General features: G+C 43.4%; 1 protein-coding gene across 1 annotated transcript in view; it reads left to right on the top strand.

The window, feature by feature from the left end:
- LOC143974390 (ELAV-like protein 1) overlaps positions 1 to 24,871 on the top strand; it is a 67,241-nt gene that overhangs the window by 26,718 nt on the left and 15,652 nt on the right. Inside the window, exons 3-4 of the mRNA XM_077475714.1 lie at positions 2,849 to 2,899; positions 15,899 to 16,124. Of these exons, the coding sequence (XP_077331840.1) occupies positions 2,849 to 2,899; positions 15,899 to 16,124 (277 nt within the window). The remainder of the gene's footprint in view (positions 1 to 2,848; positions 2,900 to 15,898; positions 16,125 to 24,871) is intronic.

The following is a 24,871-nucleotide window of genomic DNA, read 5'->3' as shown; positions in this document are numbered from 1 at the left end:
AGCGTAAGTTTCACTTTTGGGTGAAACTACAGTTTAAGAATGCAAACCACAATAACAAAGAGAAACGTTTATATAATTCATAATAAAAAAAATAATTTAACAATGTGACCAAGGGGAGAACAAGAGTAAAGGCCCCTTTCACACTGGGGCATCAGCATTAAAGTGCCAATATTTTTAGCGCCGCTTTACCACCTTTTCTGTGGCAGTTTTCGGCCGCTAGTGGGGCGGTTTTAACCCCCGCTAGCGGGCGTAAAAGTTTTTTTTTTTTTTTTTTTTACAGTGTGAAAGCTCTCGGTAGAGACAGAGGCACTTTACAGGCGCTACAGCGCATAAAATAGCACATGCATAGCTCCTTTAAAGCGCATGTGTGAAAGGGAACAAAAATATTATAGCGCACACATGCAAAACTAACATTTTACCTCCAGCAAGGCTTTTTAAAAACACCTAGACATGTTCAAAAAACATCTCAAAATATGGGGATTTGGTCACACCATATTGCTATATGGTGCTTAAGCCCACTTACTGTGACAAAGTACACCATGAATAGTGAGTCCTACACTATCCATAGATTGGGAGATCCTGCTTCTCTGAACCATGGGCGCTATACTCCTCTATATGGGAGAACATGAGGTCTCCACCATGACACAGGTGGTCACTAATGAGAGGTACTTACTGAGGGAGTGGGATGCTCCACCCAAAAGGATTTGGTCAGAATCCATACAATAGACAGACAAGATATTTGGAGGGCACACTCTAAAAAAATGCATAAAGATGGTGCTGCCATAAGACCATACAACAGAACAAAATATTATAGCGCACACATGCAAAACTAACATTTACCTCCAGTAAGGCTTATCTTGTTTGTCAGTGTGAAAGGGGTCTTAGAGAAATGGCAGAGTAAGGGGGAAAAAGAATTTAAGAATTAATTACAAGTATTATAATTAATGTAAATGAATATCCTGGTCTCACTTGAGGTTCAACCCCAGGGGTAGTCTGGTTTTAAACCTAAAAATCCACCAAGCTTCTCTATTTAAAAGCCGCCTACTCTTCTCTCCACCCCTGGGCATTGACGTCACTCTCATGGTGCCAGTAAACCTGAAAGAGGACAAATTTGCAGTATGGTGTTCTCTGAAATGTCACGAGGCATTTGAAATGTGTGTTTGCATTCGGATTGGAAGTGCCACAATAATACTCCCCTATTCTGGTGCATAGGGCACTTGTAGTGTACCCCACATACTGCAATTTACTTGCAATACAAAATATAATATTCACTTCAAACCAAGTCCCACAAATGTATGTACGGTTTGATTTCAAAGCTTTCCCTTGAGCTAAATGACCTGATGGGGGGCATTCAGATGACAGTATCTGCATGTTTTTGAATTGCATGGGAAATAACCAGGGTAGGACAACCAAGCGGATTGGCGTTTTCTGCAATGTAGAGAGACTAGGAGACAGAAGGGAACCCAATGTGAGGGCCCTCCAACTGGAGAAATTGCAACCTGTCCCCAGTACTATTATAAAGATCTGTATCGAAGTAGAGAATGGGCAAATTCATTTTGGCTATATCTACCACCTGCTTGTACTACTTAGAAAAACTAGTAACAAATGTGGCTGGACCATTATCGGTTCTCCTTTCTATGCTTTTTTTTTTTTTTCCCTCTCTCATACCTCCTTTTTACCTGGTGTCCCATAAAGAATAAGTCTGCCTTCACTCCCACATGATCTAATCCCTTCCTTCTTAATCTGTACCTGAATGCCCTCTCTGGCCAGCCTGGCAGTGATATTATTTCTGTTATAAAATTTTGCAAATAAGTAATTTTTCTTCATAAATTTAGAAAAATTTATACTGCTACATTTCTTTGGTAAAAAAAAAAACTAAATTGGTATATGTTTGTGTGAAAGTTATAAGGTCTAAAAGCTATTTTACCAATCATTGAAAATTTATCACACCTGATGTATTGATGGCCTAACATGTCAAGACCATACAAATACCCCATTTTTGGAAAATAGACCAAGGTATTTAGGAAGAGGCACGACACGTTTTTTTAAAGTTGTAATAGTTTGCCTCAATTCTTTAAAAAGCGAAAGTTTTTTTAAAAAATCGTCATATTTCGCACACACGGCATAGGCATACTTGCAGTTACACCCCAAAACGCATTCTGCTACTCGTCCTGAGTATGGCGATACCATATATTGAGATTTTTTTTCATAGCCTGGCAACATCCAAGGAGTACTTCAGCCATTATCTACTTTAAGACCAGACTTTATTCTGACACTTTGTTTACGAGTAAAAATCTGTCTTTTTGCTAGGAAATGACTTGGAACCCCCAGATAGATATATATATCTATATCTATATATTGTAGCAGAGGCCCTAAATGATATGATGGGTTTTGCAAATTTTTATGTCACGTGATATTTGCGCAGCAGTTTTTAAAATGCAATTTTACACACTAACACAAATAAATTTTTAATTAATTTCAATGCACACAGAGACAATATAATACCCAAATTTTTGGTAAAATATGGTGTTGCACCGGGTAAATGGATACCAAACATATCACACTTTAAAATTTTACAGGCTTGTGAAATGGCCCCAAACTTCAGTATTTAGAAATGTCCATAATTTATTGGTTAACAGTTTAGAGTTACACAGGTCTGGTGCTAGAATTATTGTTCCTCACTCTGACGTTCGCAGCGATACCTCACTTGTGGTTCGATCGCTGTTTACGTATGCGTACAGGACCATCATGTGCGTTCGCTCTTTGGACAGGTGCGCTTTAAATGTTTTATTCATTGATGGGACACCAGTACGCTAACAGATGTTTTTGTGCACTTGTACACTGACAGATGTTGATCGTCCACCGGCGGACACTGACAGATCAGGAACACCAAATCAAGGTAATTACCGCTCCAGGTGGTATCACTTGTTCACACCATCCTAGTAGTAGGAGATGAAGGGTGTCGGCTTAGCAAAGTCAAATATCAGATGGAGCAGTAAGGATACTACTGAACCCGGTGTCTGAGATGATGGATCCCGAGGAATATAGGAATATCCATGATGGGCGTCTCCATGTAGGAAATGTAACAGCAAAAATGATTGAATAAGTGGTGAGATAAAGGAATACATACTGAGCAGGTATAGGTAGTATGATTAAACACATTTTAACGGTTCGTAACCAATCAGCTATTATCTGGACCTGTGTCTGATGTATGGATTAAGCTTTATTCAATAAAGGCATTATTTTGGTGTGCGGCCGTCCTTTTTTCCATTTTCTGCCAGGACACTGACAGATGTTGATGTCACAATGGAACACTATTGCACTAGTTCAGATGTTCATGGGAACACTGACAGATGTTTGTACTGGTACAGATGTGATGGGGCACTGTGACAGATGTTTTGTACACTGATACAATAAGAGATGTCAAACATTCTATAGATGTAGTAGTATTGCCCAAAAATACCAAAGCGTCATGTGCATATAGCGCCAATTTTTCCTCCGTCTCATGATTTTTCTGGAATCCCACTATCTGATCATCTCCCCCGTACAACTGGCGCCAAAGGATCTAAAGGCAAATCAAATAACAGGAGAAAGTGGGCATCCTTTCCTGGTACCTCTACACAACATAAATGGTGCATATAAAGTATTATTCTAAGACTGGCTATTGGAGCGTGATCTAATGGCTTCATCCATGTAATAAATTCTTGCTTTAATTTAAACTTCCCCCAGAATGTACCAAAGGTAATTCCATTCCATATTATCAAATGCCGTAGCGGCATCTAAGGACAGGATAGCTCTATTACCAACATTACCTGGTTGGATCTGGAAATTCAGATATGGATGTTAATGGCAGTAGACATATCGGGGAATACATCCTGATTGGTCTGAATGCACAAGTTTTTACTATACCTTAGTCTGGTAGACATTATCTTAGCCAATATTTTAAGATCCTGGATATTTGTCTAAAGGGATCTGCTGCCATCATATCCTTCTCTAATTTTGATAATCGCACAATAATTGCTTCATAGACTGAGGGAGTTGCCCCAGTATTAGCATCTATTATTGTAAGCAGCTCCAGTATTATATATCTCGATGGGCAGTCCAGCACTCCCCAGAGCCTTTGCATTAGGGAAAGTTGCTACTGCTGCCTGTAATTATAAAGTAAAGGGTGCATGCAAAACCTTTATATCTGCTTCCCCCAGTTCAGGCAAGGTAACATCATTCAGAAAATTATGAAGATCCTGTTCACTAAAGCTTTAGAGGCTTAAAAACGTCTTAAAACAGTCTAAGGGCCGGTTCACACTTGTGCGATGCCAGACATCGCATGTAAGTCGCAGCGCACTGCTGTTCACATTATATGTGGTGTCTGTGCAGTGCGATATCAGCCATACAGATAGTATGGCTGATGTCGCACCACATTCGGTCCAAACACACACATAGGGCCCTTTTTTCTGTTCAGACCAGAATTGGATCGCATGCGTATTCACACATATATGTGACCCGATTCATGTCCGAACTGTCAGTTCGCAGTGCGATACGTGAGCTGAAATGGGGGTGTCGTTAACATATGACACTCCCCAGCAATTCGCATATGGCAGTGTGAACTGCCGTGCGTTTCGGGTTCGATGCGGAAACCCGCAGTGGGTTCGCAGGGTTCTCATCACACAAGTATGAACCGGCACTAAATCCCTGTATTATAGGAGAAGTATCCTTAACTATGTCACCTGTGGATAACTGCAAAGCAGGTATGTGGGCAGACTGTCTGTGATCTAACCACCATCGCTAACAGATGTCCAGTTTTTCACCTTGCTTAAAAAAAAAAAAAAGATTGGGCGTAACACACAACTTATAGCTTCTGAGCGATAACATTCCTGAGCATCAAGCCATTCCTGGTCTCCCTTTTGGGGTTAACTAGCTATGCCGGTTTAGTCTCGTCAACTCGCTGCCTAGCACTGGTTTCCTATTTCCTAGTATTCGTTTTAACCACTTCAGCCCCGGAAGAATTTACCCCCTTCCTGACCAGAGCACTTTGTGATTCGGCACTGGGTCGATTTAACTCACAATTGCACGTGACTCCCAAACAAAATTGACGTCCCTCTCCCCCACCCCCCACCCCACCAATATAGCTTTCTTTTGGTGGTATTTGATCACCTCTGCTGTTTTATTTTTTTCGCTATAAACAAAAAAATTTGCGACAATTTTGGAAAAAAAAAAAGCATTACTTTTTGCTATAAATATCCCCCAAAAATATTTTTTTCCCTCAGTTTGGCCGATACATATTCTTGTACAAATATTACCATATTTGGTAAAAAAAACGCAATAAGCATTTGGTTTGCACAAAAGTTATAGCGTCTACAAAATAGTGGATAGTTTTATGGCATTTTTATTGTGTGTGTGTGTGTGTTTTTTTTTCTTTCTAGTAATGGCAGCGATCAGCGATTTTTATTATGACGGACACTTTTGACACTATTTTGCCACCATTGTCATTTATACAGCTAGAAAAATGCACGGATTACTGTATAGATGACACTGGCAGGGAAGGGGTTAAACACTAGGGGGTAATCAAGGGGTTGTGTCCTAGGAAGTGATTCTAACTGGGGGAGGGGGGGATGGGCTACCTAGGACATGACAGCGATCACTGCTCCTGATGACACGGAGCAGTAGATCTCTCATGTCACTAGGCAGAACGGGGAAATGCCTTGTTAAAGCGGAGGTCCACCCTAAAATGGACCTCCGCTCATCGGAATCCCCCCCCCCCTCCGGCGCCACAATCGGCACCTTTCAGGGGGGAGGGGGGTGCAGTTACCTGGATAATCCAGGTAACTGCACCCACTTCCGGGCTAGCTCTCTGCGGAACGAGCGTAGGTTACGCCCCCGTTCCGCAAGCGCCCGCCCCCTTCAGCAAGTGCCCCGCTGCCTGCTGGGAAACACACAGCTCCCAGAGGCAGCGGGGACCGTCCGGATTGCGCCGCGCGGCTCGCGCATGCGCAGTAGGGAACCGGGAAATGAAGCCGAAAGGCTCCATTTCCTGATTCCCATACCCAAGATGGCGGCGGGACCCGGCAGCCGAGCGAGCGATCGGCTTCGGGTGCCGACATCGCGGGCGCGCTGGACAGGTAAGTGTCACTATTTAAAAGTCAGCAGCTGCAGTATTTGTAGCTGCTGGCTTTTAAAAAAAAAAAAAAAAAAAAAAAACGCGGAGTCCCGGTGGACTCCCGCTTTAAATAGGCATCTCCCTGTTCTGCTGCTCTGTGACATGATTGTGGGAAACTAGTGGACATCGGGTCCCGTGGGCACTGTCACGGAGGTGTATCTTAAAGGGGACGTATCTGTACGCCCATTTGCGCAGCCGTGCCATCTCGTATCGTCGTACACTGGTCTGCAATCGGTTAATGGTCAGAAACTGGACACTGGTCCGCTAATCCCCTAGCTAGTTAACCTGGGGTGACAATGAATAAGCCAACTTATTTCTAAAAAAGTAATCAATACGCAACAGACAATTGTGTATGTGAGAAGCAAAAATACAGAGGCTCCAGAAATCTAGAAGCCCTGCTTTTGAGATGTAGTGGGCAACTCGCGTACATTCCCTAGGGTTAGGAGGTTGGAAACTTAAATATATCTAGAGTCGGATCCAGTGTATTATTAAAATCTTCAACTACAATGAGCGGAACTTCTTATGACAAATTGGAGCAAATGCTTCAACACCTCCATATTAAATGGTGGGGGGTATGTAAACATTTGCCAAAATACCCATGAATCCCAACTGCACCTTAAAAAAATTGCCCCTTTTTTTTTATTAATCAGTGATTGCAATGTCGTAATTGGGGTTTCAGTTGCAATGAATATACTCACGCCCCTAGAATAGTTAGTATACACTGAATATTATATGAAGTACTTAACCAGTTTAAAACAATTGAAAGACTCCTTTTGTCAGATGGGTTTGTTGTAAACGGGCAATAGTAGGATTGTAATGCTTTAAAGTCGTAAACATAGCAGTATGTTTACTAGCATTATGGAGACCTCTAACATTCCAGGATAATGCTGTGCTCTTAAAAAAAAAAACACAAACTCATAATACACATTCAAAATCATATTCATCAGAGCGGAGGATGTCAGCGATAACGTGTTTGCTCATACCCGCTGCGGTCCGATCCTGTCATGCAGTCCATTTTCATCCGATCTCTCAATAAAGGAGAGCACAACTGACAGGTCTGTCTGCACAGTGAGCGGGGACGGCCCTATCATCCACCTGCTCACCGGGGATCAGTGGAGTGATCCCCCGCTAAGCAGGGTAGAGTTCGCCGGGCGGAGACATAATATTTAGTACTTGCAGGAGTTGCCAGCAAGATTTTAAACACAATGGAAGTGCATTGGACCAGTGTGAAGACATACGTAGAATTTAAAGGACTATTTTCTTGAGCTTTTCTTACGCTAAAGGGGCCAATAAATTCATATTCCTTAAATTCATGATATTAATTAATAAGTCATTCATATATATTAAAAACTAATTTTTCAGTTTTGGTTTTAGCCAAGTGCATCCTGCGTTTTTGGTTTTGACGCCATAATTCCATTTGGTGCACCTCTAGTTTTTACTAATGCCGCAAAAAAAAAGCTTGGTTACAATATGCTGGACAACACCTTGACACTCCTCACCTGTACCAGGGCGGCCAGCAAGTTGGGTCTCATGGGGACACATGACTGGGCGTTGGTGTCCAAGTCAGTGTTACCCTGGGCGACACGGTACAAGCGACAGAATCTGTCATGGAAGCACCTACTTACCGATCCTGCACACTGCCAGATCAAGTAGGTGCCCTCTCCCTGGACACTGTGGGATGCAGGTACTCCCTGGGATGGTTGGTCCTGCTGGGTCCCCCTCTGGTATTTCCTTCCGCAGGTATCCCCCTCTGGCTTTACATTGCCCCCCCCGCAGCTGCAACGTGCTTTACTGTGGCCATTCCTAGTGATCTGGCCGCCATATTGTGGTGGACAGGGGGAAGGGTGGCCATTGGCCATCATGGTGTGGACCTTTTCATTGAATTGTATGGGAGCTTGGCATGGTGACCTTTTTCCTTGTAGCTCAGTGTTGGCCATGTTGTGGGTGATCTCCCTCTTAAGCTGGTGAGAGGAGGTCCCTGGACAGTACAGAAAGCGCTTTAAGGCACAGCAGCATCCACAGCTGGCTCATTGAAACCATCCACAGGTCACATCCACGTTGGCACCTGCAGTACCTGCTGGGTTAACTTCCCCCCTCTGCTGTGGCCGGCCTTTGGGGGGGGGGTAATTTTTGGCAGTGCCTTATGGAGGTGGCAGGTTCCTTGGTCCCCCTAGACTTTCTATTGGTGATCCTGAAGATGTTAATCTCCCAGGTGAAGGCAGTGTCCAAATGCAGTGCAAGCATGAAGGAACCCATATCCCTCCCCTGTCACTATGCCTTTTGATGTTTTGGAGATGGGCTTGGCCGCCGCAGGCTCTTGCTATTCTGCTGGTTCTGATAATGCCTCTGATTCCCCGGACAGCAGAGTCTAGTCCTCTGCCTCTGTAATGTCACAGGAGCAAGCGCTGGTGACCAGGCTGAATACTTATGTGCGAGAGACGCTTAAAATTGAGGACTGTCAATGACGTGCCTGTCCCCTTCATTATGCACAAGCTGGCTAGGCCGTTATGGGTTTTCCTTACCCTGCATACTTTGATTAGTTTATTTACAAAGTTCGGAAATGTCTGAAGCGTCCTTTTGTGCTTTGCGGTATGTTACCCTTTTTAAAAAGGCCCTTTGAAGAAGTGGACCTCTCCTCCTGTGGTGGATCCTCCTATTTTGAGGTTTGAATAAAGCAGCTGGGATACCAGTGGAGGAGTCTCCCTCTGGGCAGAATTGATCACCCCCTCTAGCTTTAGTATTGCGAGGCTGGTGTTGGGTAGTTCCCTGATATGTCATTCGCTTACTGAATGTGCCAAGGTTCAGCAACAAAGTTTGTCCTCCAGACAAGTGGATTGGATAGAAGTGTTCTAGCGGACCAGTTGGTCTAGGTCTTGATGTACGTTTTTATGATGTGTACTTGAGTTTCTCTGCTCCTTTTCAAGCTGTAAGTCTGTGGTGGTGCTTCAGTGAGTGCTTTGGCTCAAAAGCTGGTCTTTTGACCAGACTTCTAAAAAGGCTTTAGCAGATCTGCCTTTACAGAAAGAACATCTCTTGGATGACCAAGTCTTAACGGGAGCAAGAGTACCTCCCTCCCACAGGCCGAGGAGATTGAACCATGTTGGAAGTCTTGGTTTTCCTTCACTGCCTGCAAGAGGCTTTTTCTTTCCCTGGCTACTGACAAGGGCTCCAACCCTTCAAGGCCCTCACAGATGGTGCCAGACGCTTCTGTCTGTCTGCAGAAGCCTACGGACAAATCCTCTTCACTTTGAAGATTTGTCCCCACCCATTTCCAGGGTGGGGGTTGTCTTGGCTGGTCCTCTGACTGTGGACTTCTCTCTTTCTAGGCAAGTGGGTTTAAAAACTGCTTAATGACGGGATAGAATTTCTTTCTTATCCACTAGAGAAACTCGTTCCTCTACAATTTTTGCCTTCTGCCATTGTGCCTTTTGGCCCTTTGTAGGGTGGTGCAGGATCAGTGCTGACATTTTGAGTAAACGGGGTTTCCTGTGATGAGTTATCTGGGCAAGCTGCTCCTGCAGGGGTACTCCCAGGCTGCACTGACAGACAATGAAGAGATCACGATGCACCCCATGCAGGACTTTTGATGGTTCCAGAACCTCAAGAACTCTGCCCTGACCCCAACCAGGAGGCTGGGCTTGTCTGGACCTGAGTCTTGACTCGAAACAGGCCACAGGGTTTTCCCTGATGGATGAGCTCTGAAAACTTTGGACTGCGGGTCAATTACTTTTGTTCCACAAGCAGTCCTCCCTGCAGTCTTACTGGGAGGCTCCAGGGTCTTATGGTGTCTCCCTTCTTGCGGTCCCATATTCGAAATTCTGTACCAGTTCTGCAGAGGGAAATCATGTTGACATCGGACAAGTCTCCTGCTTCCCTAGACAACCAGATTTGAATCGGTTAGGGATTTCCTCCGTGGGTGGCTCCAGCTTCCTCTCCTGCAGGCAGGAGAAGTCCTTTCACTGTATGTTGGTCATGGTGGATACCAGCCTGTCTGGCTGGGGAGGTGTCCTAGGTTCGACATCGGTACTAGATCGTTGCACTCCGAAGGAGGCTTGGCTACCCATCAATGTCCTGGTACTGGGAGCAATTGGGCTGTCTGTGGAACACTCGTCGGATATTCTCCGGGGGCTATCAGTCAGGCATCAATTGGACATCGCTACTGCAGTAGTCTGTCAACCACCAAGGTGAAACCGTGCAACACCGGCACTGGAGGCATCTCTCCATTTTGAGGTAGATAGAACAGCATTTTCTGGCACTCTGCCATGCACATCCCAGTGGCTCAGGGGAAGTGGCCCCTACACTCAAAAGTGTGCCATCAGATCTGCCTATCTTGAGGAACCCTGGACTTCTGGCATACCGCCTCAACGGGAAGGTACCAAAGTTTTTAGCAAGAGTGTGGGACCCACTGGTAGTTGTGCTGATGGCACTGTGGAACCAGTATTGTCTAATTTATGTATTTTCTCCCCTCAAGCTGCTCCCTTGCTTGCTGAGCAGGATAGAAGCCAAACGGATTCCAGCCTTTCTGGTAGCTCCAGACTGTCCTCATCCATGGTATACCGGAGTGGTGTGGCTGGCCACAGATTTTCCCTGGTAGCTTCCTCTTTGGCAGCGTCTCCTGTCCCAGGGTCTAATCTACCACCCTGTTTTACTGTGTCTGGACAGAATGGCTATTGAAGTCAGTTTTGAGGAACATGGGCTGTCTTGTGTGCCTTCAACATTGTAAGGAACACCAAACAAGTCTATATCGCGAAAGATATATTGCCACACCTGAAAGCTTCAATTGCCTGGTACGAGGCTCTGGTTGTCCGTCCATGTTCATTTATGGTGTCTTGCTATGCCTCATGGGACTTGTAGTTCAGCAACAGCTGGGGGTCCGCTAATTGCATATCCCTGCTTTAACACCAATCTATTTCGAGAAACTGGCAACTCAGTTACCAGGGAGTTGAATGAAATATCACATCAGTTTTTGCAAGAAACAATATTTTGAGCTTGGTTTATGAAAGACCAATGGGTGACATCATCTTGGCTGTAAAGGCTAGGGGGGGTTTACTGTGCTTTAAATACAGTGTATTCAGAGAGTAGTAGATGATTCATAGTCTGGTCCTAAGGTTATTAGTGGTATACACCAAGGTTTAATTTTGGGGCCCCTTTTCCCTATTTACAAATGATATCATTTTTAAGATTTACAATACCAACTCTGTGTTGCTGGTGACTCCTAGCTAAGTAGGTTAATGACATCTTTATTTGATGTCTCCGAATTGGAGACAGACCTGAACGCATGGTTTGATTGGGCCTACCAAAGACATGCAGGTAGGTTAATTGGCTTCTGTCCAAAATTAGCCCTAGTATATGAATGGGGACCCTAGATTGTGGGCTCCTTGAGGGTGGGGACCAATGTAAGTGTGCAATGTACAGGGATAGGGGTAGACACTCACTCAGGTTGAACTGGATGTACTGGTGTCTTTATTCAACCTTACTATGAATTATGTGGCAAATGAGGTTTAATGTTGATTGTAAATGTATGCACTTAGAGACTAGAACGTGCATGCACCATACATTTTTTAAGAGGAGTAAACCTGGGGATGTCAGTGTTTAAGGATCTGGGTCTTCTGGTAGATCATAGACTTAATGACCTCATGCAGTGCCAAACTGCTGTTTCTTTTTAAACAGGGAAAATCCAAGTTGCGCTAACTGGTGACATCATCTTTCTGTAAGTCTTTCAGGACAACACCTTGAGAGGAACTTCTCACCTTATGACCAGTAAACGCTGCACCTTAAATTATTAAACCGCTCGCCTCCAGCCAGCTCCTCAGTAAGTTTAGTGCACCTCTAGCCTGCTGAGAGACACAACACACCAGGGAAACGTCAAACCCTGACACAATTTATTATGGTTCTGAAGGCAGGAGGTTTATTTTTTAACCTTCATGCATTCTATTGCTGAACCATACACTGAACAGCCTCCAAACTTGTATGCACATAGTTCTGCTCACCACCTTCCTCCTCGCCAAAAGAGTAGCTTCCAGGAGATCCAAAAACCCCTTTTTCTTTCGTTCGTTGGGAGACACAGCACCTTACTCTTGACCTTAGAGTTATATCGCCACCTTTAGGAGAGGACTAGACGGAACACAAAAAAAAAAAAAAAAGCCCAGTACTGCCATGGGGTTGTCCTACTGGCTATAACCCCTCACTTTGCTCCCAGCAGCTCAGTTTTTTCTGCCTAGTCTAGAAAGACCTGGCTCCCTGTGTGGACCAGTGGTCTTTGAATTTTTTATTTTTTTTGCTTTTTCTTCCCGTTTATCTACAATCAACATCTGGGCTGGGGTGACAAGCTGGATAATATTGATCCTGGTAGCTTGGCCATCCTACGTGTGCAGACTTTAGCTCCACGCAGGGTCGGCCATGACATGCCCCATTCTGGTCCGGGGTAGCCGGTGAGCTATATGCTCCAGGGCACACATATGACCGGGCTACTGCTGCTAAAAATAGCACCTGCAAAGCGCCCTGAAACTGTCACTGCTGGCTTTCACACTGGAGCGGTGCGCTTACAGGATTGTCAAAGTCCTGCAAGCCGCATCTTTGGAGCGCTGTAGGAGTGGTGTATTTACCGCTCCTAAAGTGCCCCTTGCCATAGAAAATGGTGGGTCAGCGCTGCAAACCCACCTGCGGTTTTGACCCTTTTCCGGGCACTAGCGGGGATTAAAACTTCCCCGCTAGCGGACGAATATCGCCGCTAAAACGATGGCAAAGCACCTCTAAATATAGCGCAGCTTTTCCGCCAGCGCCCACAACGCCACCGTGTGAAAGTAGCCTTACTGGGGGAATGTGTACTTTGCTCCCACAGTCCAGAAAGCGTAAGGAGCCACGTCGTAGGCAGGGGCCCTCTTTTTCCACTCTAAAGCATTTTTTTCCCCTCCGCCTGGGTCGGCGGGTAAGCGTTCCCAGTCCGCTGAGGGACAAAAGCGTCCCTGGTATCGCAAGTCGAACAAGCCTGCGAACAAATCGGCTTCCACGTGAAGGTTTGCCCCCACCCGATTCTCCGGTGGGGGGTCGACTTTGGGAGTTTGCAGACCGGTGGACTTCTCTTCTCTTTCCGACCAGTGGATCTGCGAGGTTGTTTAGTCAGGCTACAAGATAGTTTTTCTTGTCCGTCAGACAGATTTTTTTTTTCCCCCCTCCTCTCCTTCCAGCTTGTCGAGAGGCCCTGTTTGGACTTACTACTGCGTGGGGTAATAGTGCATCTACTGACGTCGGAAAATTTTCAGGGATTCTACTCCAATCTGTAATCCCGAAGGAAGGGGCTCTGTCTGGTCTTGGATCTCAAGGCCCTCAATTGTTTTGTGAGGGAGGAACAGACGTCATGACATGACACCGGTTTGTTTACAAGTGATCGCTCTGTCATTTGATCCTGTGGTCACGGATGTTCTCGCGTGCGCGCAGAATTCTGGGAGGGTGTCATGGTACGTCCTGCCAGAGTTAAGCAACCACCCTGTAGCCGTCATTTGGCTATGGGCCGGTTAACTGGTTAAAGGAGACAAATGGCCAAAAATTTTTTGGCTCTACATCTGAAAAGGATCATAGGGGTGCAGTTTGTTTTGCCCTCCTGTGACCCATTTTCAGCCAACAGTGGGCTAAAGCCTGCTGTCAGCTGACATCACTCAGCCGGTCTTTACAGTCAGGATCCACACAGATAACTAGTCCGGCAGCTGGCTCAGCCTCTCATCTGCACCGGTGGGAGACTGAGCCATGTACAAGGAGTTAAAAGGCCTTATCTTGGTTATGCAGTTTAGTTTACGGCATCAGTTCATGGAAAATGGATATGGGGAACTGAAAAGAGGACAGAGAAGGACAACCAAATTGATTAGGGTCATGAAAGATTTCAGCTATGAGGGAAGATTAGCTGAACTGAATTACAGTAAATCCTACTTGAGAAAATGGGGGGGGGGGATGATCACCATGTAGAAATGCATAATTCGCCCATATAGTAAACTTTTGTGCAAAGTAATTCAATTTAGGTCATTTTAAGATGAGATAAAGAAGGCACTCTTTCTGAATGTAGGAAAAGAGGTTAAACCACCTTGTACCAAAACCATGTCACAGTAAGGTGTGAAATATAATTAAGGAGCTAGGTTCATTAGATAATTCTGGGCTGCATTCGCAATGTGCAGAATTTACCTACTGATTTTTACCATTTACAAGTAATGACACCAGAGACTTGTTTGAAATGGATGAACTTGTCTTTTTTTTTTCAACCAGACTAAGTATGTGTTCGGGGGAATATCCTTTATCTTTTTCTTTCTGGGCTGCAACTAACGGTTAATTTTATAATCGATTAGTTGGCCGATTGTTTTGATTAATTGGTTAATAATTTCGATTTTCTAATCGTTAGTGGGGTCAAATTGATCATTTTCAACCACAGTGATGGGAATATTTGGAAATAGAAAACTGCTTGGTGAAAGGAATTTTCAGATAGTGTATGTGGTTTTCCTTCAGAAATTATATTCATTTTAAAAACAGAATGTTAAAAACAAGTGAAAATTTCAAAACCACATTCAAATAATTTTTTCAAATAATAATTTTTCAAAAAATAAATTTTCCTCTGAAAATTGATCCGTGTGGCCAGCATAAGGCTTGGTATGCACTTTGCTTTTGTTCTGTTTCTGCAGTGCTTTTTGCTGTTCGTTTTGATTTTTGCGCATGTCATTTTGCTGGAATTTGAGTTTTTGCATTTTTTTTTGGTCAATTTGTTGGACAGATTAAAAAACACAAATTGCGGCAAAACCCATTATATGCATTTCTGCAGCTTCTCCATTGAAGTACATTGAACCAAAAAAGCATGGTTTTGCATTAAAAAAATAGTCTCTGACCGTTTCCAAATACACAGCAGAGGCTGAAAAAAGCACAGATATGAACGTGTCCCATAGGAAACCATGTAAATGAACTGTAGTGCGTTTCTGCAAAAAGCACCAAAAAACGCATAGATGTGAACCAGTTCTAAGATGTTTAGAGGGGTTAAAAAAACCTAAAAGTAGCCCTTTATACTACAAAAAAAAGCAGATAACCACTACTGTAAGGAGTTAATTTTTTTTTTTAACTGTAGAACTGTGAAAGTGGTATTTACAGTAGCGATTATTTGCTATTTTTGTACTATAAAGGGCTTTTATTTTTTATTTTTTTTAACCCCATTATGTTACTGGACGATTAATCGATTATGAAAATAGTAATTAATTTCATAATCTTTCTTTCTTTCTTTCTTCCTCTGAATCAACTGTGGGTGTAGGGTTCTGTGTATGTAGTGTGGTGACTTTTTTTTTTATTTTCTGCCTCTAGAATTACTGCTATTACTAAAGATAAGTGCCATTAGCCTTGCGCCTCCCTTAGGTTTTAGAGGCCGTAAGCTAGGATTCACTAAACCCCCTTTAAACCTACATTCACTAAACCCCCTGAGCTTTTCAGAGCACATGGTAAATATGCAATGTCTATTCTGTCAAGCGAGCAAGTTTATGAATGGAGATAAAAAAGGTGGAGAAGATAACATCTCTCTCTGCCTTGGGGTAAAAAAGTGATTAGGAAACTGCCTGCCATCATACATATGTGAATTCCTGGATGTGAAATGGAGAAAAAAATGGCTGTCCTGTGCTGACAAATATGTACACGGAAATGTTTCAAAACCTTTGATTTCACAGATTAGACTATTTAAATTGTTGATCACAGTCTCATGTTGTTTTTAATATTCTTTATCTGAAGGTTTATCTCGTGGAGTTGCATTTATAAGATTTGACAAACGCTCAGAAGCGGAAGAGGCAATTGCAAGCTTCAATGGCCACAAACCACCAGGTGCATCAGAACCCATAACGGTGAAGTTTGCTGCTAATCCAAACCAGAACAAGAACATGGCACTGCTTTCCCAGCTCTGTCACTCTCCAGCACGGCGATTTGGAGGACCAGTTCATCATCAAGCTCAGAGATTTAGGTAAAACATTTAGTATATAGCATGCTGCAGATTGAATGAAATTAAAGTGTTGTAAAAGGTGAATGTTTTCCGTGTACAGCTCCCTCCTCAGCCCCCTCTAATAGTTGCCTGATCGTAATCCAGTGATGCATGAGAACAGTGGTTCTCCTGGCTCCCACTGCTGTCAATTACTGTCAGTGAGGAAGGAGTGGGGCTGAGACTGAATCCCATAGATACATCCAGGCAGCTCAGGACGAGTGTGCATGAGCGCTACCTAGAGCAAGCGGCTTTCTCTGGGGCCTTCAGCATGGGAGAGGGGACAAAAATGTTGGGGAACCCAAGAATAGGAGGATCAGGGCTACTCTGTGCAAAATCATTGCACAGAGCAGGTAAGTATAATGTGCTTATTTTAAAGAAAAAAAAGTTAACCTTTTAGAACCGCTTTAAAGGTTCACTACATACAAAACCCCCGGTCATGAATGAATGCTGAATAAACTAGTTGCCTATCTAAAGACAAGGCCACGTTATGTCTTTACAGTCTCCTTTAGATCTATGGGACCTACCTGACTCGATGTACACTATATTGCCAAAAGTGTTTTAATGCCAGCCTGTACACGCACATGATCTTTAATCGCATCCCAGTCTTAAATATTCAATATCAATATTAAGTTGGCCCACCCTTTGCAGCTGTAACCACTTCAAGTCTTCTGGGAAGGCTGTCCTTATAGTTGAGTGGTCAAATATTCCCATAGATGCATTCTTCCAGAAGCGCATTTGTGAGGTCAGTCAGTGGTGGTGGACAAGAATGCCTGGCTTGCATTCTCTGCTTTAATTCATCCCAAATGTGTTCCTTCAGGCTGAGGTCAGTCAAATTTCCTCCACCCCATACTCTTATCCATGTGCTTATGGACCTTTCATTGTGCACTGGTGCGCAGTCATGTTGGAACAGGAAGGGGCCATCCCAAAACTGTTCTCAAAAAGCATGAAATTGTCCAAAATGTCTTGGTATGCTGACGCCTTAAAAGTTCTCTTCATTGGAACAAAGGGGCGAATCCCATACCATAATTCTCCCTCCTCCAAATGATTTGAACTAGCGCACAAAGCAAGGTCCATAAAGACGTGGATGAATGAGTTTGGGAGTGAAGGAACTTGACTGGCTTCCACAGAGTCCTGACCTCAACCCAATATAGAACACATATGGGATGAATTGAAGCGGAGACTGCAAGTCAGGCCTTCTCTTCCACATCAGTGCCTGACCTCAAAAATGCGCTTCTGGAAGAATGGTCAAACGCTCCCATAGACACACTCCTAAACCTTGTGGACAGCCTTCCCAGAAGCGTTGAAGCTGTTATAACTGCAAAGGGTGGGCCAACTCAATATTGAACCCTACAGACTAAGACTGAGGTGTCATTAAAGTTCATGTGCATGTAAAGGCAGGCATCCAAATAATTTTGGCAATATAGTTGAGGTAGGTCCACACATTAGTTGTGGTAAATCTAAAATTGTAACATGCCATTTTTTAATTACACCCTTCTAATATAAATAATATCACATAGTTACAAAGTAGGCAAGGTTGAAAAAAGACACAAGTCCATCAAGTTCAACCTATGTGCGTGATTTTATTTCACACTTCACAAACAATGGAAGCCAGCAAAACCTGGTCCCAAATTTTCTATATAATGACCAGGTTTCCCCCCACTTTAATTGTGGGATGTCTGTGGGAGCTTCCGCTCTCATCTCCATACAGTCCAAATTTTTAGATTGTCTTTTTTTTCTGGAGTTTGTTGTACATAAATGGGTGAAGACTAATAATTTAATATTGTAATAGTGTTTTTGTGGAAACGTGAGTATATGAGACAAGCTCCCCTAATCCAGTATGAATTTCTGCAGCAACCTGGTCCTTTACCACAGAATCCTTTACCATTTATTGGATCCCAGAACAGATGAAATAGTCCACAAGGGACTTTCAAATACAATGAACAGAAGCCTTAATAGTCTCATTAAAAATATAGCCGGTCATAGCAAGCATGGAGACATTACACCATCCAATATACATGTCCAATCCAATCTATAACCGGTGCACACGGATGTACGTCGGCAGAATGGCACAGGCAGGCATATTGGCGTACAGGTACGTCCAATCTTTAATGCCGCCCTGCCATCGCGAGAGCGCCGGCGGCGGCACGCTCTTCTGCCGGTCGGAACCCCCGTGAGTCCGGTTGCCGGTCCCTCCTGACTCGATCATCGCGGGCGTACCCGCGATCGTCCCACGGGACGGCTGAACGGAGAAATGCCATTGTAAACAGCATTTCCCCATTCTGCCTAGCAACTAGTGACGCTGATCTCTGCTCCATGTGATTGGAGCAGAGGTCAGTGTTCACTAAATGAAAGCCCAGCCCCCCACAGTTAGTAACACACCCCTAAGAACACTTAACCCTTACACTACCACCCACTGGTTAACCCCTTCACTGCCAGTGTCATTTGAACAGGAATCACTGCATTTATATAGCAGTGATTGCTGTATAAATGACAATGGTCCCAAAAATGTCCGATGTGTCCGCCATAATGTCTGTCACAATAAAAACCGCTGATCGCTGGCATTACTAGTAAAAATTTTTTTTTTTTTAAATGCCATAAAACTATCCCCTATTTTGTGAACGCTATAACTTTTGCGCAAACCAATCAATCGCTTATTGCGTTTTTTATTTTTTTATTTATTTTTATTTCTTTTACCAAAAATATGTAGAAGAATACGTATCGGCCTAAACTGAGGGAAAAAATTTTTTATATATATTTTTAGTGGATATTATAACAAGTAAAAAATGCGTTTTTTCAAAATTGTCACTCTATTTTTGTTTATAGAGCAAAAAATAAAACCGCAGGGGTGATCAAATACCACCAAAAGAAGGCTCTATTTGTGGGGGGAAAAAGGAACCACGTCGCATGACCGCGCAATTGTCAGTTAAAGCGACGCAGTGCCAAATCGCGAAAAGTGGTCTAGTCTTTGACCAGCAAAATGGTCTCGGGCTGAAGTGGATAATATGCAGATTCGTAGCTTCCATTCATGCAATAATGTGTGTGATAATCTAGACCTGTGCTTACATGGGTCAGCAATACATTTTTCTTGATATACAGCTTCCTTCCATTGACTTAAATGTAGGGCTACCTGATTTAGTGTTTTTTTTTTTACTTTTAATCCTGTGCGACAAAGAATGTCTCTTGGAATAGAACCGCTACAGGCATAAAGTTCAACTTAAAAATGTTCAGGTATTTCCTTATTATTTAAAGCTAAATAGCCTTAATTGGGTAAACAAGTTACCCTTTGAAAACTGAGGTTTTACCATAAACAAGTGTCCCATAGATACTTTGAGACCCCTTTGATGTTCAGTTATCATTAGATACTACTTGTATTGTTTATGGCCAAAAAGTAATTTATCACAAACGGGGACATATACCTTTAACTCACCCTTGGGTTTTACCCCTTAGAAATAACCTCCTTTGCCTATGGTCTAATTAAACATTTAAAACTGCTTAGCTCACAAGTGCCTCTTGCATGACCTTTTGATATGTAAAATGCTTAGGTCTTGCATACCTATGTATACACAAATACAGTAATTAATATATATCTTCTATGCATAAATTTTATACCCTCAGAGTGAAGCTGGAGTTTCATTCCTGTCTTCATCTTTGCTCCATGCCTTCCAATCTGCCCTCCTCTCCATGGTGGGTGGTAGAGCTGCACGATTCTGGCCAAAATGAGTCACGATTTTCACAATTCTCTCATAATTCTCGCTGCATAACATCATCTTTCACATTATACAAAAAAAGCTAACTTTTACTGGTTATTTTTTTTTTTTTTCCTTTAAAGTGTATTTTCCCCCAAAAAATCAGTTTGAAAGTCTGCTGCACAAATACAGTGTGTCATAAAATATTGCAACAACTGCTATTTTATTCTCTAGGGTCTCTACTAAAATTTATATATATATATATATATATATATATATATATATATATATATATATATATATATATATATATATATATATATATATATATATATATATATATAAAATTTTGGGAGTTCTAGGTAATTTTCTAGCAAAAAATACTGATTTTAATTTGTAAGCAACGTGTCAGAAAATGGTTTAGTCTTTAAGTGGTTAAACTGACCTCATTTACAGGCTGAAGTACATTACTTTGATCTAAAGAACTAAATTGTTACAATGTTTCTCATCATCTCTGCCTAAGCTAAACTTGTTTTTTTTATAGCTGTGAGCAGAGAACTGCACTGGATCGGGAAAGTGCAGTGTTAAGATCATGGGGGGGGGGGGTAGAATCGCAATCTTGATTCTTTAATGATTAATTGTGCAGCTCTAGTGAGTGGGTCTCTAGGTTTCTCTATGGCAATTTCTCTCGAGGGTCTCTTCACGTTGCAGCAGGGAAGAGGTTTCAGCATTTTTACTCCACCTTTATGAAGTCCCAAAGCCCAACAGCACCTTTTGACCCGTCTTAGATCATAAGTTTCTGCACATCTAGGCATTCCCGATAGAATTGACTAGATTGGTCATTGCATCCCTGCAGTAGGAGGACTTTCTGAGCATCAATGATGTTTATTGGCATGTCTCCATCTTCACCATGCACTGCTTTGTGTTTTGCACTTAGGCAAGTGTCACTTCCAGTTTGTTGCACTTTTTAGGTCTGTCCAGGGCTCCCAAGGTTTTTCCAAAATGATTCTGGCCACTGTCCTTTGCCTTGCTTCATTCCCAGGGTTTCTGTGTAGTGGGAGAACTGGACAACCTACTACTGAGGGTCCATTTTGCTCATAAGTCCATGGATGATTCGGACATTTCAAGCCTTGGGTTGGATCATCAGACTACAAAGATCTGATCTGACACCCAATCTGTGGTGTACATCTTGTATACTGCCCTTGGTAAAATTATATATTTGACTTATAAACATCCTATCCATAAGATCTCAACTGTAAAATCTCAGTTTGCATGTGGACCCTTAGTGAGGTGTGCATGAATCTCCTCAGTGTGATGGTAGCCCTTGTTTGAAGTGGTGCAGTATGTTCTGGCTGTTGCAACACTATATCCTTTCAGAATTGGATGATCGGACCCCCACAGGTACCTGTTTACCAAGGACAAGATCTCCCTAGTATTGGACTCAGGAAAGTCCTCCTTCCTGTCAAATTGAAGGATGGTCATAACCGATACCAGCCTGTCACGCTGGGGAGGCATATTCGGGACAATGAATGGTACAGGAGACATGGTTTGATTCCTATCAACATCAAAGATGAGCAAGTTTCCTTCAGGAGCGACTGACACAGGTTTAGGGAAGCCACCAGGACCACCAGGGAAGGGGGCAACATGTGGATGGCCAGGTATGCACCCCATGGCCATCCACATGTGCAAATTATGCCCAATCAGTGCCTACAAATGGGCACTGACTGGCACCATTATATACCATGTGATGTCTGTCAGTGCCACCCATAAGTATGCTGCCATATCGGTACCCGTCAGTTCAGAAGAAAACATACTTGTTTACAATTTACAAACAGAAACCAAGAAAAACTTGTGTTTTTTTCTGTCTTTTTTATTTTATTTTTATTTGTTGCACAGAAAATACAAACCGCAGAGGTGATCAAATACCACCAAAAGAAAGCTGTGGGAACAAAATGATAAAACATTTGGGTACAGTGTAGCATGGCCGGGCAATTGTGATTCAAATTGCGATAACGCGGAAAGCTGAAAATTGGCTTGGGCAGGAAGGTGTCTATGTGCCTGGTATTGAAGTGATTAAGCAGTGTAACAGTGTAAGCAACTGATTTTGTCCTGGTATGAGCCTGTAGAGTCGGGCTGGAGTGTGAAAGGGTGTAGCGGCAAACGGAGCCAATCAGCTTAAAGTGGATCTTTACCGGGGGGGGAACTTAAAAAAAAAACAAAAAAAAAACACATTTGCCTGTCTCCGGATACATCAATGTCCTCACCCGACCCAGCTTTTTGCCAGTCTTCGGGTCCAGGCCCCGGTTTCTGGACTGTGGACAGCCAACTGTGACTCCTTGCATGCATGTGCTTCTGTTCTGAACCTGTAACATGTCCCAGGAGGCTGCAGAGGAAGGGTGGGGCTATATTCTGGTCGCATTGCCAGGGCAAAAGAAGACTGGACCAAATGTCCTCTTTACACAATGTGCAGGGTTAACATTCCACAGTGAGTATAACAAGCATGCTTTACTGCATATACAGACTGATTTTATAACATCCTTCGTAATGGGTTTTTTTTTTGCAAAAAGATATATATCTATATAAATAAATATGAATACATATATTTTTTTCTATATCTCCATTTGTGTATAATATATGCGTTTTTCTATGTGACTGGGGACACGTAAAAAGAAAAAAGAAAGTAGGTGCTATCCCCATTTGGCTGCAAAGGTGGAAATAGACTTAGTTGTGCGTTCCAGGGCACAGGATCCTTATCCTTTACTGTGGGTTATGCAGTACAGTGCAGAAAGGCTGTACAAGTAAGAATGCTTTCAGAAATATATATTTCTATCATTTTGCAAAATGCAAATGGAAGAAAAAAAAAAAAATCTCTAAATCAGTCAATATTTGGGGTGACTATCCTTTTGCATCAAACCAGCATCAATTCTTATATTTGTATACTTTGTACATTTGGAAGCATTTCGGGCAAAAAGCTATACATCTGATGTGGAAGCAAGGTTTTGTGACTCAAATATGCATGAAAACATAGGATCTTGGGTGCTGAAAAAATGGCAGCAGTTGCTGTGGACTGATGAGTCAAAATATTTGGCTGTACCAGGAGGCGGTTTGTTAGCCGAAGGGCTGGAGAGGAGTACAAAAATTAGTGTCCGCAGGCAACAGTAAAGCGTGGTGGAGGTTCCTTGCAAGTTTGGGGCTGCAGTTCTGCAAATTAAAATGGAGATTTGGCCAGGCTCAGTGGTGTCCTCCATGCTGAGAAATACATGCAGATGCTGGGGTGGGTGGGGGTGTGCTAGTTTATCTCCACGCCATCCTAGCATGCTCTGGTTAGACGTTCACCCCCTAGTTTGGCTCAGCTAGGGATGCACTGATATTTATTTATTTTACCCGCAGATACCTTTTCTTGTTTCCACTTCAGCTGTCAGCAATGGTACAAAACATTATTATTTTTAATTTATTTTTTTAATTTAACAAGGCAAACAAAGAGGCGAGGGAGAGAACCAAGGCTTTGTGCGGCTGCATTGCTGGATCGTGGGGCAGATAAGTGTATCTATTAAGACAGCAGCTACACTTTGGTGTGGTATGCAGGGTTGAGGAGGTGCATTGTGTGTGGCGTGCAGGGTTGAGGTGGTGGGTGTGGCGTGCAGGGTTGATGGGGGGTGCCCTATGCGTGACGTGCAGGTTGAGGGGGGTGCGTGGTGTTCAGGGTTGATTGGGTGCACACTGTGTAAGAGTACAAAGTTCAGGGTTGAGGGGTTACATCTGTGCACATCGCTCTTCCCCATAGATTTCAGTTCAGAGTTTAGCTCAGACCCCCTCCTCGGCTGCCACCATCCAGTACAGAGCGAGTACTCTGTGTCCATGCAGGCTGCCGGTGAGAAGGTGCTTCTGTCTGTGTAGATGCCGCATCATCTTCCTCCTGGCCCGGGTTCCTCCAGTCCTGGGCTGGTCGTGCAGGGTCAGAGTGCTGGGGCCGCATAGAAGCACACTCGGTGACAGGCAGGAGTCAGACTTGGGAGAGTCTGGGCTGTGGGACAGGCTAATAGGTCGGACAGAGTGAGGGTTGATCCTGGACCTGGTGTGTTGGGAGGGACATGTAATGGAAAGGATGCCTAGCTTGCCCCCCTCTTTCTCCCACTCCGCACAGTCATGATCCCTGGGATCATCATGGATGGTCTTCACTGTTCAGTCACTGTGGTGTCAGTGTTATCGCTGAAGCCTAAGCCAGGACCTAACCAATACTTGTTCCTCATAGCAAAGAGTCTACTAGTGCACAGCAAAGGAGAAGAGCTGCCAGTAACCTGCTGCCTCTTGCGGCTCCCCTCTAAATTTTGCACCCGGGGCAAAACACCCCCACACTACGTCTCTTGCACTGGACCCCCTCCCCATCGCACCTGGTCCCTCTGACCGGTGATCCCTGCACTGACAGCTCCTATCTCCGTTGTACAGGTCCAGGGATTTGAGGGGCTCCTGTGTAAGTTCACATTACAGATTTTTCTGTGAAGGTGAACTTTCCTTTGAAGGATAATCCTTAATGATGCTGTACATGCTTTTTTAGAGTAGCCAGAGTATGCTCACCCTAAGGTTTCTAGTATGGGGTCATTACCAACAAAGGATTTTGTACGAAGTTAGTGTTCAATACTTTTTCCCTGTGTCATTCAACTCCTTTTACTTAATTTCTGAACCTATTTGTTTTGGTTTCTTTGTATGTATGGGTTGTTACCAACATGTAGTGATCATTTCATGTCAGTAGCACCTTTTAGAAATATATTTACCTAGAAAAGTGGTAACGTGTTAAATACTTATTTTACCTGCTGTATCTATAAAAAAAAAAAATCAGTCTTGATGTACTGACGGCCTATCTTGAGGCAGAAAATTGACAGGATGATGCATATATTCCCAAATTACCCCTTTTTCGAAAGTATAGAGTCCAAGCTATTTAGTAAGTGACACGTGCAAAGGGGGAGGGGGGCATTGGGACTTTGAATGAGGTGTACATATGGTAATATGGGCCTCCATCCCTGATTCGATGAAATTTAAAGAGAA

The sequence above is a fragment of the Lithobates pipiens genome, unplaced genomic scaffold (genome assembly GCF_037356315.1).
Source record: "Lithobates pipiens isolate NorthernLeopardFrog02 unplaced genomic scaffold, aLitPip1_a1.2 Scaffold_13, whole genome shotgun sequence".
NCBI classification, from domain to species: Eukaryota; Metazoa; Chordata; class Amphibia; order Anura; family Ranidae; genus Lithobates; species Lithobates pipiens.
This window is presented reverse-complemented; position numbering and strand designations above follow the sequence as displayed.